At 42.8% G+C, this 19,265-nt stretch overlaps 1 protein-coding gene across 4 annotated transcripts in view; it reads right to left on the reverse strand.

The window, feature by feature from the left end:
* Positions 1-19,265, reverse strand: part of zzef1 (zinc finger, ZZ-type with EF hand domain 1) — a 212,082-nt gene that overhangs the window by 37,555 nt on the left and 155,262 nt on the right. For 3 of the 4 annotated variants that reach the window (XM_068007936.1, XM_068007935.1, XM_068007938.1), the window contains 6 exons: positions 15,697-15,726; positions 12,409-12,768; positions 10,648-10,791; positions 9,149-9,317; positions 6,589-6,687; positions 5,653-5,818 (listed from right to left, as the gene is read on the reverse strand). In XM_068007936.1, the coding sequence (XP_067864037.1) occupies positions 5,653-5,818; positions 6,589-6,687; positions 9,149-9,317; positions 10,648-10,791; positions 12,409-12,768; positions 15,697-15,726 (968 nt within the window). The remainder of the gene's footprint in view (positions 1-5,652; positions 5,819-6,588; positions 6,688-9,148; positions 9,318-10,647; positions 10,792-12,408; positions 12,769-15,696; positions 15,727-19,265) is intronic. The other variant, XM_068007937.1, reaches the window with a different exon arrangement.

Genomic DNA, 19,265 nt, shown 5'->3' on the forward strand with positions numbered 1-19,265 from the left:
GCATGGTTAGTAAGTTTGCAGATGACACCAAGATTGGTGGCATTGTGGACAGTGAAGAAGGTTATCTAGGATTGCAACGGGATCTTGATAAATTGGGCCAGTGGGCCGATGAATGGCAGATGGAGTTTAATTTAGATAAATGTGAGGTGATGCATTTTGGTAGATCGAATCGGGCCAGGACCTACTCCGTTAATGGTAGGGCGTTGGGGAGAGTTATAGAACAAAGAGATCTAGGAGTACAGATTCATAGCTCCTTGAAAGTGGAGTCACAGGTGGATAGGGTGGTGAAGAAGGCATTCAGCATGCTTGGTTTCATTGGTCAGAACATTGAATGCAGGAGTTGGGATGTCTTGTTAAAGTTGTACAAGACATTAGTAAGGCCACACTTGGAATACTGTGTACAGTTCTGGTCACCCTATTATAGAAAGGATATTATTCAACTGGAAAGTGTGCAGAAAAGATTTACTAGGATGCTACCGGGACTTGATGGTTTGACTTATAGGGAGAGGTTGGATAGACTGAGACTTTTTTCCCTGGAGAGTAGGAGGTTTAGGGGTGATCTTATAGAAGTCTATAAAATAATGAGGGGCATAGATAAGGTCGATAGTCAAAATCTTTTCCCAAAGGTAGGAGAGTCTATAACGAGGGGGCATAGATTTAAGGTGAGAGGGGAGAGATACAAAGGGGTCCAGAGGGGCAATTTTTTCACTCAAAGGGTGGTGAGTGTCTGGAACGAGCTGCCAGAGGCAGTAGTAGAGGCGGGTACAATTTTGTCTTTTAAAAAGCATTTGGACAGTTACATGGGTATAGAGGGATATGGGCCAAGTGCAGGCAATTGGGACTAGCTTAGTGGTATAAACTGGGCGACATGGACATGTTGGGCCGAAGGGCCTGTTTCCACGTTGTTAACTTCTATGATTCTATGTTTATAGCAGCTACATTTATATAAATGGAACAAAGAAAAAAAATTAAATTTGCATTGCAAATATACAAACTAATTACCACAGGGCACATTATAAACATGCTGACATATAGAAGGATTATCAAGAACTATATTCCTCACTCCTGTTGCCCAGCCAAGGGGTCAAACGCCAAAGTGGAGACGCGAGAGTTCAGCACAACTCTTCTTCTGTGAGGGGAAGCACCTGCTGTCACGGGACTGAGATTGGGAACTCGTGGGAAATACTAGCATACACCCACACCTATCTCCAACCAGCTGCACCAACCTGTCTACACAGCTGTGGAATTGCGTGCAGCTGTGTTTATTTCAGCATGGCAGGATATAACACAAAACTATTTTAAAAAGATTAAAAATTTATGGAGACACAAATATTGGAATAAAAATGTTTATACTTTTGATACAAAGTGGGACATTTCAAGTGTCTCCGCCCCTTTTATTTCAGGTCCTAGTCTCCAAATCTGGGAGTCACATTCAGCACTAGCATCGTAACAACCTTTATTTGACTTTTCAAATAAAACTTTTATGAAAGTATGTTTGGGCTATGAAATATACGATTTTGGCAGTGAACCTTGAAAACAAGCTGACGTTACTCAGAAGAGCCTAATCCAATAGCGCAGACTAGTGGCAAATAGGAGCAAACTGCAGCAGTACCTTGGGTGACTGAAAAAAAACTGGTTTCAAACATTTCATTTGATTTCATGAATCATAATTAGGATTATCAAGAGAACTGTAGACACTGGGAATGTGGGCATCTCTAACAAGGCGGGCATTTATTGCCCATCCCTAGTTGCCCTAAGGTGGTGGTGGGCCGCCTTCTTGAACCGCTGGTAGCTGTTTGAAAAAACCGAGTGGTTTGCTAGACCACTTCAGAGGGCAGTTGGGAGTCAATCACACTGGCATGGTACTGGAGTCACATATAGACGGCAGGTTTCCTTCCCTAAAGGACATTTGTGAACAAATTGGGTTTCTACCACAATCTGACAGCTTCATGGTCATTTTTTTTTTACTGGTACCAGCTTTTTATTTCCAGATCCTTTTTAAACTGACTTCAGATTCTCAAACTGCCACGATGGGATTTGAACTCATGCTCTCTGGGTTACAGGTCCAGGCCTCTGGATTATGTAATCAATTAAACTATTATATCCTGGTAATTGTTCCGCCCCCATGATGCTGTTGATTCCTTGCTGTTGTAAGTTCTCATGGGCACCGACTGCCCTCCGGTACCTCACCCAAATGACCTAGACAGGGGGCTGTTTGCCCATGAGCACAACACAGCTGAGCCTGATCAGGGTCAGGAATGGAAACCCACTCCGATTTTCCTCTGTCTAACCCAGGTGCACTGAGACAAATTCTGTCATCTCTACACCACTGTGATTGAGATCAGCTAACTCAGCAAGACGTGGCGATCAAACCTGTACAGCTGAACATGGAGTTTTATACAATTTGTACAGGTAATGACAGTATATTCTTCTCAGACCAGAATTTTCCATCATGACCAGACAGTGAAACTAATATTAAGAGGGCATCATTATAATGAGGTAAGATGTTTTTTGACAACATGGGATAGAAACATTCTAAATGCATTCATAAAGTTCTGATGGCAATTGCAGACTAAAAGTGGCTTTCCTACCATGGACGGGTCTATATATATATATACAGCCCTAAAACATACCAATTTATCCAAAACCTTTTTTGGGCAAGGAAGTCATTTTAAAGTCAAGCAACAGATATCAATGCTGGAGCATGGACCATTTTTCAATTTTGGTACCCAGCACCAGCACAAAGTACTAAGCCGAGAAAAACCCAGGCTACTACACTCGTGCAGCATTTACTTTTCACACACTGACCTCTCTTCTGGCCTGCCAGAGTTTGAACGCTCTAAATCCAGCTTATAGTGGGCATGGGTTCGCAACACAGTGTTTTGTGTTGTGGACCAAGGCCCACTAAGCACTGGATTTAGAGTGTTCAAACCCGCTTCACATTAGACTGTTCCAGTCAGCAGAGCGAGAGCTACTTGTGCGTCATCAGCAAGGACTGCATTCAAACTCAACTCATACAGGTGACGTGCACATTGGGTGAGAACAATAGTCCCAAACATAGCATTGAAATTAAGGATTAGAACCGTTCAGCATCATGGATAATTACTAGCACCAAAAGGTGGGTGAAAGTACATCTTACAGGTGGTTGGTTGGTCATTCACTGCTTCAGCTGTATTTAATTTATAAGCATGTAGTTGACTTTCACTTTTTGGGGGGGGTGGGTGGGGGTGTTTGGGAGAGACAGAGAGAGGGGCAGTGGGCACTTTTCAAATATTCTTCTCCCTCCCCAAAATCAAATACTCAGCCCCATTACTAATATAATTTTGATTTCAATTTTAAAATATTTTTCTGTTGACAATGTTAATGATAAGCAATATCCTCAGCAGTGAGTTGTAGGTACGTATAAGATACGATAGATCTCCAGTGGCATTACAGCTAGCGCGGTTTTTGATGTTTACTGCAGAACTGCTACAGACTAAACATGACAGCAATACAGCAAATTTTCTAACTGTGGAGTTTGCAGAGACCAGCCCCTGAATAAAGTGGTCATTCTATTCATTCATAATCCAGGTAATGTCTGAGATCAGCATCGAAGCACCTCAATCAATCCTAGGCTGTCACAATACACACATGGCATTGCAGTTCCACAGGAGCAGAGTACAAAACCAACACCCATGGTACATCTCACATAAACGCTATTCTCTGATCAGCATTATTTTAACATTGGAAGACACCCATTTAAAATCAATGTATTACCATCAGTATTAAAGTAATGTCAATCAGAAAATGTCCACTTATTTGTTCACAGTAGATATAGCTCCCCGGTCTTTTTCTGTAGGATTGTCATGTGACATGGGTTGTCATAGCGCACTCTGGTTCCACAAAGCAGAAAAGTATGACGGCCACAATGCATCTCTGTCACAAACAATTTGTCCCCAGCAACTGGAAATTCCCAGCACTCAAAGCCCAGGTGAAATTTCCGATTCTAGCCTCAAGACCCAGGCAGGAGGATGCTGGAGAAACTTTGTGCAGGTGATTAAATGGCCAAATTTATGGTAAAATAAGTGCTCTTCTTCACCAGAGTTGGGCTTTTAAAAAAAATGTTAGTTCTAATTGTCATTTTTAACTGTATGTGATTGAACAAGGAAAATATCAACTGAAAACAGGAGGAAGAAATAATGAGTGATTTGATAGGTCAGGTTTGTGAATGAAAGTTTTGAAAGTAAATGGGTAGCATGCTTTCTGATTATTCATTGGAACTTTTGATTTATTTGCAAACTCAGACATTTTATTTGTAATTAAGTGGTTATTTGAGTCAATCATGATATTTTATCCTAATGAAGTATAACAGCTAGACTTTTTCAGGTGTTACAATTCTGAAGGATGTAGCGTTTACTACTCATGATTCAAAAAATCAGTTTTTGCATTAAAAAATATCCAGTAATTTAAATTAATGCTAGGAAATTAAATGCTATTTTTGAGAGAGAACTCTCTCTATCACTAATCTATCTGCATACACTCGCACACATATATTCCTGAGTGGGTTGCATCATTCTGTCTCAAAATACATTGAAACAACTAGGTTTTACCAATGGGAAAACCCATTTTAAAAGGTTTAGCATTTATTTACAGAAACTTTTACACCTGCAGCTGGTGCTGTGATCGGCATTTTATAATGTAATGTAACGTTAGCTCTAAACCCCGCACTGTAACTGTATTTACCCCAGGAAAAGTCAAAATCTGTGTTAGCAACAGCTCCTTTACAATTCCACTGGATGTGTAGAGAAAAGTCTCTCCTCAAGGCATCAGGAGTATAGACCACCCCCACATAAGAGGATTTAACGCACTAGACCTCCCTCTCCGTGGAGAGTTTTTGAGACACCCTACACCCCCCAATAACAGCAAGTGAGCTCTCCCAGACAGATAGATCAAAAGGCTCTTTGAACCCCCTCTCTTAGAGAACGTATGAGGTCCCTGCATCCCAGCCAGACAATTTGAGGCCTGCTCTTCACCACCCATCCCACGAGTATTTGGGGCTTGTGTGCTCCCGTGACCCTGGGAGCTATGCTGGTGGGACTATTACTCTTGATAGGATCACCTAAGCCAGACGGGTCGAAAGGTTGGAGCCAGACTAAAGGCAGTGCACCGCCCTCTTGGTAGGGGGTTGAGAGTCAGGCTGACAACCTGTCCAATGCCTTCCATTACAGAAACAATCCAGAGACAAGACGGGTCTGTTACAGACCAGCAAACAGAAACAATCCAGAGACAAGACGGGTCTGTTACACACCGGCAAATATAAACATCAACTGTGGAGATCCACCATATGCTGGATGTAAGGCAAGATGATATTCTGAGTCAAATATCATATTCGGGACAGATAGCAGTGGAAGAAATTGTTTGCCCCATGTGCCATAAGGCAGAGGAGAGTAACTAACTGATGGACTCTTAAGGGCCTGGGCAAAGGCCTGCCCCTCCCCTCGCAACTGAGATTACTTGCTGGCCCCCCTCCAACAGACCCGCATCTGCAGCCCCAGATAGTATGACAGACATTTTTAATGCATTTTGAAATGGTACGCAGTAATTTTAAAAAGTAATAAATAAACACACATATATATGAATTGAGCTCTTTCCTTTTCAGGACTGCTGCTGTACCTGTTAGAAGCGCACTGTAATATCTTCAAAAGCAGATGAACTGCCTTTAATCGTTGATGTCCCATCTGCTGACAGGCTACACCCACTTGCCACTCCCAAATTTCAGCTAGTGGAAGGTGTGGGAGAATCCTCTCCTCTGATAGCATTTGCTTGAGTATCTCAAACCCTAGAGAGAGAGAGAGAGAGAGAGAGAGAAAAACACATCATCAGAGTCTGAACAGGAGCCAAAAGGAAATGAAATAACTACAAGAACTTACCTCAGAGTCAAAAGTTCAGCTGCACTATTTAACCAATAATGCAGTATAAACATACCATGTACGCTGTGGAACTGCAATTATGAAATAAAATTGCTGGACTATAACTTGGTGTTGTAAAATTGTTTACGAACTGCAATTAGGCTACTTAAGGAGATGACAAATGGGCTGAATGTTTTAACACAATGACGAACCTCAGTGACTTGGTACAGCATTATACACAAATCACTTTGGTAGGTCCAGCCACCCGCTTCACTTAGTGAAGATGCCTTAAAAACAAATACCACGTTTAAATTAAAGAGAAACTTCGGTTATATTATCAACTTTAAAAAAAAATTAGGAATGTTAATTCATCACTATCATTTACTTCACCCCACTACCAAAAATGAGCAAGATACTGAAGTTCTGAATTCTATGCACAGGGCATTGCTGCTTTTAACAAAATCAAGTGTAAGCCACTTGCCGGATTTGAGAATGCAGGAGAAAAAGTACAGAACAGAAAATAAAGAGAATAGAAAGAGAGGGAATGCAGATAGAATAGGAGAGGAAGGCGGGCTGAGAATGGAGGGGACAGGAGAGAATAGAGCAGAGTTAGCAGAGAGTGAAAAAATAGAAAATGAATGAGAGGAGATAATGAAGTAAGAGAAATTGGTTATTTCCCCCCATGTACCAATATACTCACCAGTCAGGAACCTCCCACGGTGGCCTCCGGTCACTGTGAACTTATAACCCCAATCATTGGTGTCCAGGTCGGATGTAAACCTGTAATACAGTGTATCGCCTAGAAGAAATAAAAATATACTAGTGTCCATATGACAATTGAGAAACTTAACACTAAAAAAGGAGCTCAATGTTGTTGTGGAAAATCAAGAGGCAAAAAATAAATGCTACCTGCAGACCCATCAATTTGCGCTCCAGGGACATTTAATTTTTGGATTTAAGAAATAAACATGTAATTGACAATCAAGCATCACCATTCTTTGGTGAAAAATGTGGCTGAATATGAAATATGGAACCTATCCCACTCTGTACCTCTAAAATCTCACTCCTGGAACTGTACAGTGGTTGGAAGTGTCATGGTTCAGGTGTCTCTTCTAGCAGTTCTTTCACAGATAGGATTTGGACCTATGTAAAGATTTGTTTTTAGCAAAAGGAGCTAGCTTCTCAAGATAGCCTCATGCTGAGTTGTGGATAAGTAGATAGAAAAATGGTAACTACCCACTGAGATGGGATCGGTAGTATAGTGGTGATGTTACTGAACTAGTAATCCAGAGAACGTGAATTCACATCCCACCCTGGTAGTATGAGAATTTGAATACAGATTTTTCTTTAAAATTCTGGAAATAAAAATCTGTAAAAGTGACCTTGAAGTTATCGGATTGTCGTAAAAACCCAACTAGTTCCTTACCCGGTCTGGCCTATATGTGACTCCAATCCAAGGTGGTTGACTCTTAACTGCCCTCTGAAGTGGCCTAGGCAAGCCACTCAGATGTATCTCTAGGGATGGGCAATAAATGCTGGCCATGTCAGTGACATCCACATCCCGAGAATGAATTAGAAAAAAGAAACAAATAATGGACAATTCGTTATACAACTCAGCATGAGGCTATCTTGAGAAGCTAGCTCCTTTTGTTAAAAACAAATCTTCACATAGCTCCAAATCCTATCGGTGAAAGAACTGCTAGAAGAGACACCTGAACCATGACACTTCCAACCTCTGTCCAGTTCCAGGAGTGAGATTTTGGAGGTACAGAATGGGATAGGTTTCACAGCCGGGTGATGGAAACTTTTTTAAAAAAAAATCTGTGGGGGCTGTGGAGGCTTTCAAAAATCATGTCCCAAGAGTCAGTTGAGCAGTAAAGGTTGCGATTGAGCAAACTGCTGTCCTGATCAGTAGGACAAGGTTAAGAGGCTTTTAAGTTGAGTGAGACCCATGGAGTGGGCTAGCGTTCACACTTTTTATTTTTCTAACAATATGCAGACGGAAATGGTAATGATTATATCAAACAACTTGCATCGTTCTCATTACTGTGTTTTTTTTAACCTACTGTAAAATAAAAGCAGCTTACAATTCAATCCAAACTTCACCTCTCCCAGTGTTAACTCAGTCCACCTTCACAGGCACTGAGATCCAGTCCAGATCACAAGGGAGTTTCACTGTCACACTCCCGAGTCCCACTAATGCACCAGTAGAGAAAGAGCAGTGGAAGTCAACTTCCATAAAAAGTAGACATTCAGGCCACGTAATGAAACGGCTGACAACTAACCCTGAATTTGTAACATCAGTTATCCTAAGTACTATTTTAAATTCAGTGGTCCATGTTGACAATTATCCCCCTCCCCTCACAACTCCCACCCCACCCCCCCAAATTTATATTTTCCTCTAGTCATTACCTATGCCCTACTCTTGCTCTCCCACAGAGTTAGGAGGACAGGTTGATCCAGCTCAAAGGCAACTATATGGGCACCATTAGTAGAGGCATTGTTGACTGACCAAAGTACACGAGTAGTACAGGAAAGGACTTACCCATTATCAGTAGTGTTCTCTCAGACAACCCAGCTCTAACAAAGCACTCTCCTTCCAGAGGACACCAGTATGGAAATGCCAGTAAGCACTGGGGGCTCAAGCTTTGATCGCCCAGCCGGGGCTCGAGCTTTGATCGCCCAGCCACACTAAATATAGTCTGACGGTATACTGCAACCATCAAGTGTATGTGACTCATTGAAGTGGCAAGGGGACTCTCCACTGCATTACTGAAAAATCATCATCCTTTGGACAAGTGATTTCACCAAGATCCTCTCTGCTTGCTCTGATAGAAAGATCCCATTGGACTAGTGCATTCTCATTCAGTAACATTTTACTCATCTGTCGGGATTAACAATTTCCAGGTGCTGATAGTGGTATTTGCACCATTGTAATGAAAGACTGTCCAAGCTCTAAAATTGTTTATCCAATCCGCATTGCAGGAAAATTATAAATTTGCTTTTTTTTTGAATCACAATGTTCAAAATTACTCCTTTTGCAGAGTCATTCTGATTGTACATGGAATACGAGCCTTATCTGAAATTAGAGGGTTACTGTGCTGCAATTGGGATTGAAAAATACTGGTCAGGACATCTGTAGCATACACTTCATCTGGTTCATCCTTGGGTGCAAGACGTTAATAAAATATTCCAATCTGTACCGTGATGAGGGCACACAGACTTGAAACAATGACTGACAGATTGTATGAAAATTCTACCTGGAATGTCAAAGTCAATCCATTTGTGTGATGACCCACTGAACGTATGCCGATCTTGCTTGTAGTCACTACTGCTGGACATCAACAACTCATCACAGCCATCCTCAGACACACAATGAGGATCAAATTTCACAGACAAGTAAATAGCACCAGGGATGTGAACTTTCTCCTAAGGGTTAAAAAAAAATTGAGTGCTTTGTCACTATTCCCATAGAAGATTCTTCTAATAGCTTGCCAAATATTGGGTGCAGAAATATGCAAAGCACTTCATTGGAACTTATAAACCATATCGGATTTATGGCTAAGTGCCATAATTGATGTTTACCAAGCTTGTACATCTTTTGATATGCTGCCCTAGTGGCTACTTGCTGGACGTTTAATGTTTTAACACTCAGTGCGCTGTAGTAAGTTTACATATCCAGGTATGCTCTGTTGGGACACCGTCCTTTCCCATTTCTAGATTCGTGTGTCAAAGATCAATGTGGTCATGGTTACGGTATGACTGCGTCAATCTTTTTATCCTTACCATTCAACTGGCTGAAAAATGGTAGTTGGACCCTGTATCTTGCTAATCAAATTCATTTATCTCTATACTTTTAATGCGTTCTTTCTTCTCCTTCCTGGCTTCAGAATAAAACCTTTACCCATCTGCAGCTTACTAACTTTCCCTTCTTCCGCCCTGCTCCATGTCCACCTTTTCCCTGTGCTCCGTAAAGTCTCTTCCTTGTGCACAGAGATGTCACTCTGTAGGCCTGCACATTCTTATTTTGTATCGCAATTTTTTTTTGTGTCACGGTTATAATTAAGATTGCTCAGAATGTAAGGCTGCCTGTGTGTCTTCTTACTGGGAGGGAATGACCCACTCAATGCCCATTTCACTTCATCTATTATTATCAGCGGACTTTCTGTGGCACGGGGTGTCAGCTGTGGTAGCACTCTCACCTCTGAATGAGAAGATTGTGGGTTCAAGCCCCACTACAGAGACTTGAGCACAAAATCTAGTCTGACGCTCCAGTGCAGTACTGAGGGAGTGCTGCACTGTCGGAGGTGCCATCTTTCAGATGAGACATTAAACCAAGGCCCCATCTGCCCTTTCAGGTGGATGTATAGGATCGCATGGCATTATTCGAAGAAGAATAGGGGAGTTCTCCCTGGTGTCCTGGCCAATATTTGTCGCTCAACCAATGTCATTAAAAACAATTTAATTCATTCATTGCTGTTTGTGGGATCTTGCTGTGCGCCAACCGGCTGTTGTGTTTCCTACATTACATTGCAACAGTGACTACACTTCAAAAGTACTGCATTGGCTGCAGAGCGCTTTGAGGCATCCCGAGGTTGTGAATGGTGGTGTATAAATGTATGTTCTTTCTTTCTTGAATACTGTGTGGTTTTGCTCTGTTACAGGTGTCATGTCATTGCTTACACCAAAGTCTCTATCTATAGTAACCCGATACCATATTCAAATTAAACCACAATATGCATGAAAGCTACTGCAGTACCTCAATGGTAGTATTGTTGTCATAGGGATGCTTGGACTCCCTGACCTGGACATCCATTCCTGGCTCCTCCATAAACTGACAAGCAGTCACCGCCAGAGATCCTAGCATGTTCTCGCTGCAACCGAGCAGCACCTTCTGCAGGATCTGATGCAAACAGTGAAAAGAAAACAGTAAACATATGAAACAGAAAATAAATTGTACAGTTAACAATGTGTGGAATACACAATGGGAAAACTCCTAGCGGCGGTCAATTAAGCTCCAAATAGTGATAATATTAGGAAGGGGAAAAAATTGAGGGATTTAATTACTTGGTTTTCTGCAGGTTGCTCCTTCCTCATTAGCACTTTTAATTTGTTTGTGCTTAATCAGACCGGTAAGAGATAAGCCGTTCACAGATTTTTTTTTGCTGTACAAACGTTTGAATGTGTCTGAGGCAACGGCAGTTGGGGGGGCGCGCGCGCGAAGGGGAGGGGGCGACTGTTGAGAGAGATCTGGTGGGGTTAGAGAGAGAGGGGGAGTTGGGGTGGGGAGAATTAAGGGCAGGAGGGAGAGATCGGGGATTGGGAGGGAGATAGGGAGAGAGATCGGGTGGGTGGAGAAGAGAGATGTGTAAAGATAGAGTGGGAGGGGGAAGAGAGGGTAGGGAGGGAAAGAGAGAGGGAGTGGGAGTGGGAGGGAAAGGCGGATAGGGAGAAAGTGCGCTAAATATATTTTTTTTAAAAACAGCACTTTCCTGTTTGAGCACAGAATGGTCAGAGATCTCATGTAATGCATTGTAATTACTTCAATCCTTACTAAAAAGACATGTTCCAGTCTCTTGTACTGACATGACTGGGATCACACATTCTAAAAACAGAGAGCTCTTACACTGGAGTTTATCTCTCTAACATAAATTCAAACTCACTATTCTGGCTAATTCAAAGCTGTAATCTTTTTGTATGGATTTTAAAAAATCTAATTAACTTTTAGCCAATTAGAATCTTAATTTCTATCTCCATTACATTTAGGGATTTCTTCATTTGTAGATTAATTCCAAGACTTTGTTTGCCATTTATATCTGTACAGGGATTCCCTTTTTAATGAGAAAGCGATATGTACTTAATCTGTTTGGAATTCCGGTAAAATAGAGTGCAGTAGAAATCTCGCAGCACAGCTTTGCATCCCTATCACCTTGACTACCTTAGTTCTCTCTAAACTAGGTATTCCCCATTGACTACTTTTTATGTGCAATAAAGCCAGCGCTCTCAGCTTGCAAATATTTTACTAAATACTAGCAAGTGCCTCTGAGTCAGAAGGTTGTGAGTTCGAATCCCACGCCAGAGACTTTAGCACAAAAATCTAGGCTGACACTTCTGTGCAGTACAGAGGGAGTGCTGCGCTGTTGGTGGTACCGTCTTTTGGATGAGATGTTAAATCGAGGCCCCGCCTGCCCCCACAGGTGGACGTAAAAGATTCCACGGCACTATTTTGAAGAAGAGCAGGGGAATTACACCAGGTGTCCCTCAATCAACATCACTAAAACAGACTATCTGGTCATTATCACATTGCTGTTTGTAGATCCTTGCTGTGCACAAATTGTCTGCCACGTTTCCTATATTACAACAGTGGCTATGCTTCAAATGTACTTCATCGGCTGTAAAGCGCTTTGAGATGTCCTGAGGTCGTGAAAGGCACTATATAAATGCAAGGCTTTCTTTCTTTAATACTGAATATTGAAGTGCTGCTTTCACTAGCACTTTGTACCAAACGCTCATCACCAACCTTTTCCCAAAGCTGTTTCTCCTCCAGCTGCATAAGCAAGTCAAGTATGTAGGCCATGTGAGATGGGCAGCTCAGCCCCAGCACTTCCTCTGTGATCGGCACTCCGCTTGGCCAGTCAGCTAACAGAGATGCGAGCACATGCCTGGCATACAATATGGAGATGGCCTCGTTGACCTTATACAGGTAGTCGCGCACCGTCCTCTTGCTGCGTGTGTCCAGCTCTTTATGCAGCAGCATGGAGCTTTTTGTGCGCCGTTGTTTTGCAAAGCTGAGCTGCAGGTCACTTTCTGTATTGGTTATGAGTTTCTGTGTCACAGGATTGGTCTCTTCTGTTGCCTTCTCACAACACAGGGGCTTGGACTGTTAAAAAAGACAGATTAAATTCACTTATCGATATCTAAATAAACAAAATTATGACAGTACAATATGGAGATTATTTCAAGTAAACCTTGGCCGAGTCATTGCCCTGCATGTGTTTGTGTGCTCATGTTTAGTCTATGATGCTTTAAAGAATTTGCAATCAGAAAACCTTAGCACCTAAAGATTTTCAGGTCAGGGGTGAAACAAAACAAAGGAACTCAAATATTCCCCATCGGCTGACCATTCACTAACATTTAAGACGTTATTTTCAGCCATTGACGAAGCTTAATTATGAGTAAAAGATCCAAGAAAACAATTGATAGTGACACTGTAATTTCTGCAAGAAAAATGACTGCTGTTTGTGAATGAACTTTTTCAGGATTGTAATATTTCTGCACAAAAATTAAAACTCAATTATCGAAATATTTCAGTTTATTCAGTAAAGAAGTAATGCTAGTGGACAATAGTATAAGGATGTAGAGAAATCAAAAGGTCCCTGTTGCTGCATGAACAAGTGGAGGTTTCTGCGCTCTGATGGCTTCATGGTAAAGGCTGGGCCATACAGGCCAGTCAGGCAGCAGCAATTGACCTCAGCACCCTTGCCCAGGAAAATCAGCCAGCATTTCCACTCTTGATGACTAACCAGTCACCCCTGCTGGAGGTGCACGTATAGGCTTTGGGTGAGGTGAGGAACAGGCTGTTACGGGACACTCCTAATGGGTGAACGGATTGCCATTGCTCGTGGGCTAAGTTTACACAGGAATGGTCACCTGCATGAGGTACTGGAGGTGACCAGAGTTATGGAACTGTATCCCAGGAGTAGGCCTCTTCAACTTTGGAGGAGCTAACTTAAAATGAATGAAATATAAGCCTCTCAAGATGTTGATGCTTTAAAAAAAAATACAATGGAATCCTTCTGAGATGAATGACGAGTTTAATTTTCTCAATGCTTTTATTATAATTTACTCCTATTTCTGTCATTTTAATTCAGCAATTTTGATTGTTTTGGGGGCACGGGGTAACACCTCCGAGGGTATGAACCAGCTCACTGCACCAACTGCAAGAGAACTATCCCCTGATCTCAAGCCTGCCCCAGCAGCATGGGAGAGGTACACAACTCAGGCACAGGGACGAACACTAAACCAGGACCTCAATGGGCCGCTGTTCACCGTGTGTTGACGCTCTTAATGTATTACGCTAACGTGTTTAACAAATAGTGAAAAGCATGGATATGCTAAGAGTTGCAGGAAAAGTAGCCAATTGCTGAATAACATGTACACCGTATTCAATTGCAGGTCTTTCCGATGTGCTTTACGATAATAATCGCCACAATTTAATAAGCAAATTTAGTTTTTAAAAAAAACCAGGTGGTGCAGTGGGTATTCAGCTCTGGGACCCAAGTTCAAATCCGGCCCTGAGAGGACCAAAGTCTCCTCTGTCTGCTGGCTGTAAGGGTCCTATGTGAAATTCAAGTTGGGCAGTTTCAATCCAGTTCCTAGTGGCCATATGATAGGCCATTCAGCCCCTCGATCCTATTCCGCCATTCAATTAGATCATGGCTGATCTCTTTCTTAATTCCATCTACCTGCCTTGGCTCTGTAACCCTTAATACCCTTACCCAATCTAAAAATCTAACAGAGTTATATCGTTGGTGCACAGTTGAGGAAGCTTTAATCTAGCTGCACTTTACCTGACCTGGGAGTACCTGATGTTAACGTAAGGTGCCTGAAATGATGAGGGTGCTAAACTCCAGCACCAAACATCACCCATTTTGATGAATACAAGAACAAGCTTTTTGGTGGGTGAGCGGGTAAGTGCACTGGCTGAACCAGGAAAGTCCAAGTTTGATTCTTGGTCCAGTGCTGAGTTATTAGTCAGGGTGACAACAGGGGCTACAATAGGGCTGACCGCATCTGGGCAGAGTGAGGAAAGGGCAAATAAAAAAAACTGCTATCCAGTGACTCGTGCTGATGGGCGCAGATGTTGGCCAAGAGTAAGTGACTCCAGCTGCAATGTCACCCCCAAACAAGAGCTTGTCAGCTTTCACTGTCTAGGCTGACATAATGAGTATAGCCACTTGGACAAACAGCTGGCAACATCCACAGACCTGCATCCCACCTTATGTCACCATCTGCTTGAGGGGAGGGGCAAGGCGAGAAGAATTAAAAATTAACAGTAGATTCTTGCTGATATGCACTGGGCCAGATCGGGAAGGGGGAAGAGGAGGAGAGACTTGCATAACTACACTGGTTTTACCAATGCTGAGAAATCTAACATAGCACTGTATTAACCAACACAAACTAGGAATAAATAAAACAGATAACTGCATCTCCTGAAGACTTGTATTCTTTACTCCAGGGCGAGTTCCGTACCTTATATAGAAGTAAACTGCTGAACGGTCGGCATCTTACTTCCCTTCCCATTTTTAAGGATGGGATGATAGAAGACTCAGAGATTCAACCCCGCATTCCACTACCCAAATAACCAATCTCATGCCAGCAGGACTATCGTAGTTTTCACACCTCATTCCAGGAGCACAGTAAGGGGACGATGTTTGCACAGAAAACTTAAATTCAGTTATGACCCAATCCGTTTATATGCAAGTCTGCTATAAGCAAATCACTGCCATAAGCTACGATTTTCAGGCTATCCCAAATAGACCAACATGGTTAGAACTGGTTCACACCCATACTGGTGACATAGAAGACTGTTTGCAAAGTTTTGTCTATTTCAACCTACTTTAATGTGCACAGACAGTTGCATATAAACAGAATACAGAAAAATGAAAAGGGGAACATTAGGATTTTTTTAAAAAGCTGCATGTAAACCGATTCTGCATCGATCAGTTAAATATGCAATTAGATTTCAATGCATGCGCTAGGTGAGGTAGATTTGATTTCTTCAATGTGCAAATTACTGGCCACTTACCAGTGTGCAGGGCTTTCCCATGATCTTGTGCTGTGGAAAGGGGTGATGTTGGTGAGTGCAAGTTACAAGGGTTGCGCTGCAATTTTATCACAGAACTAGTACAAGAAGATATTAATCGGTTACTTGAAATAAAAACAGAAAATGCTGGAAATGCATAGCCGGTCCATCATGATTGGATGAGTAGGTTTACCAGTTTACCTAACTTGTAGCATCTTTGTTTGTCTGAACAGCATCCTCTAGACACCGCTGGAGTGGGTTAGCCACCGGAACACACTTTGCTGGGGGTCAAGGGGAAGAAAATTCTCAAAAGGGACAACCTCCCTTTTGTTACATCCTGAGACATCCCCAGTGTAAACCAGTCACATCCATACACAGTAAGTAAAGGCCTGCCCGGCTGCATCTGTACAACTTGCTCAAAGCATTTCCTGAAAGACATTATTTACACTCCCTGCAGTACCTGAGGGGACGCCCAGATAGAAGAGTGGCATGGGTCAAAATCCTGGAACTCCCCACCTCACAGTACTGTGGCAGCACCTTCACCACACGGACTGCAGCGATTCAAGAAGACGGCTCACCACCACCACCTTCTCATGGGCCATTAGGGATGAGTAATAAATGCCGGCCCTGCCAGCAACACCCAAATCTTAAGAATTAATTTTTTTTTTAAATGTGCAAGATACTCTAGCAGAATGAAGATGACCCTGCAAGGTAAAGTAGTCTTTCTTTCTTGTTGAGATAGCTCCCTGTTCACAATTCTAGAAAGGAACCATGCAGCAGTCAGGACTAGGAGGGGGGGGTGGGGGCGGGGGGGAATAGGAACTCCACGAGCAGGTACAGTGCTCCTAAATGAAGTATTTTCCACAGGTCCCAACAGAAATGACATTTGTTGGAGGAATGTATATTACTCGGTGTATCTGCCATATATGTTGGATATGGACACCTGTTTCAGGGATGCCCAGGAGGCAGCAATGAAACTATTGAACTGAGATTTTAATGATCTTTCGGGTTTTCCAACAGGTAGATAGTAATAATATATTTTAAATTCAACAAGCCATCTGGCAAACTGCAATTTGGCATCACAGAATCATACAGCGCAGAAGGAGGCCATTCGGCCCATCGTGTTTGAGCCAGCTCTTTGAAAGAGCTATCCAATTAGTCCCACTCACCTGCTCTTTCCCCATAGCCCTGCAAATATCTCCTTTTCAAGTATATATCCAATTCCCTTTTGAAAGAGCATGGGGTCAGTGAAGATGGACTGAATGAGCCTGACCAATTTACTTGCATCACTCCAATTCTCCTGCATGCATCAGAGACTCGGACTGTCTCACATGCAGACCAGACAAAAATTGACACAGCGCACCAATGATGTCTTCACCGCATCTCCCATATACAGTGGTATGACCATATCACCGATAGTCAGGGCAGCAAGGTGACCTCCCAACCTCCCCTCTAAGTGTCACTGTTTGGCTAGGCCTGACTGGTCACACAACACCTCCAAGACACTCGGAGCCTGCCCACCGGAGACCTGGAAACGTCCCCCTGGAAGGCCAAGAAGCACCCAGCTTTCGACCACGACAGCTGACCTCAAGTCTCAGGATATGGGGACCTTCTCCACCACAAGGAGAGCCGAGGACAATGAGATGGAGATGTACAATCCACTAAGCAATGCTCTGAAGGAGCTGTTATAATGACCGAGTGACCAATTACCTTAGGCACATATAAAACAAGTAACTGCCAAGAATGGTGGAGGGGTTGGTGCGTTCAAGCAAGCTCTAGATTACAATAACTGATAACACAAGTGACTTCTGCCTCCACCTATCATTCATAAATCAAAATGTCTGCTACAAAAAGGATGACTGTCACATGGTCTATGCAGAGAGATACAGATGGCCTGCACCAGAAGGTGTTCCACTTGTAATTCAAGCTGATATGCCAGGTTAACTCATTTGCAGTCCATCTTCCCTGGTCCCATTCGCCTGGTAGGTGATTCCCCCACCCAAGGAGGGAAGTAACAATTACCATCAGTTGAGCAGGTGATGGCTGTACCATGACCCTCTGGTCTACATTGTACTCCTAAAACCACCAGCTCAAATCTGGGTCTAGCTCCAGCTACCTTTACTGACTGCCACAAAGTTAGTTTGCAAGGAGATCACTGGCAAAGCAAGTTCGACTGTAACTGCTCATGAGCAGTGGAACATTTTGGAAAAAAAAAACAAATTTGGCTGGCACTATGGGACAGAGAGCACCAAAGCAGCATTCTGCTGTCATCCATTACCCTTGTTGGGAAGAATCATAGAATGATGCAACACAAGAGGCCATCGTTCGGCCCATCGTGCCTCTGCCGGCTCTTTGAAAGAGCTATCGAATTAGTCCCACCCCCCATCTCTTTCCCTATAGCTCTGCAATTTTTTCCCCATCAAGTATTTATCCGATTCCCTTTTGAAAGTTATTATTGAATCTGCTTCCACCACCCTTTCAGGCAGTGCATTCCAGATCATAATAACTCGCTGGATAAAAAACATTCCCTCAAGAAACTGGTTTGGGGGTAAGATACCTTCACCCAAGGCCATATGAAGCTAAATGGGCAGGCTTGATGGATCAGCTGGTCTTTTCTTGCCCTTCAATTTTGTATGCTCGTATGTGTCAACAAACTTCATGTCTTGCTTTAGTTCCACAATCATAGTTGATTAGCCCATGGTCTGGAACATACCAGTCTCTTGGCGAAGAGCTGTCAGGAATCAATCTAAGTACTGATGTGGAAATGGTAGATAGGCATTTCGCGGAGACACTGGAGACTGAAGAAAGGCTAAAGAGATGAATGTACGCTGTAGAAGTGACACTAAAGAGTCACCCCGAGATACTTTGATGCCAAATGTGATATGAAAACCAGCAAACTTTAGATCTATTGCAGCCAGTCTCCTGGACATTGTCTGGGTGATCTGAAGTGTTATCTCGTTCCTTGCAAGGGAACTTGTTTAGTGCTCAAAGGATGGGGTGGTATCCTCCAGACATTTTGGGCACCATGAAATATTAAGAGTTAAAAGCCATATCGTTATTGATGATTGAATTCAATTGCAGCAGATGAAAGACTATATCTCAACCACCAGTCGAGTGTGTCTCAAATGATCGACAGGACCATACTTCAAAAATGTACAGGGGAAACTACAATGATGATCTCTCAGACTTGAATATCAGTTGTGACCCTCTCCCAAATAGCCGTGAAGTTTATCAAAACGACTGCCTACCCGGGTCCTTTGTGGGCTGGGGAGAAAAGGAGTCAGGGCAGGACGACAACAAACTTGCATTTATATAGCATGAACCGCTTCAACAAAGGAGAAACAGACACTGCGCAGTAAGGGAGATGACTAAAAGCAGGTTTGAAAAGATAGATTTTGAGGAGATTTGTTTAAAAGGCAGAGCGAGAAGTAGCAAGGCAGATGGGTTTCAGGGAGAAGTTGGAGAAAAGCGATGAGACTGAAGGCTCTGCCACTGACGTTAGAGTGCGGGAGAAGAGAGCAGAGCAGACAGATGATGCACAGGAATTCAGAATCAGAAGACTGAAAGCAAAG

Source organism: Heptranchias perlo, chromosome 28, assembly GCF_035084215.1.
Source record: "Heptranchias perlo isolate sHepPer1 chromosome 28, sHepPer1.hap1, whole genome shotgun sequence".
Taxonomy (NCBI): Eukaryota; Metazoa; Chordata; class Chondrichthyes; order Hexanchiformes; family Hexanchidae; genus Heptranchias; species Heptranchias perlo.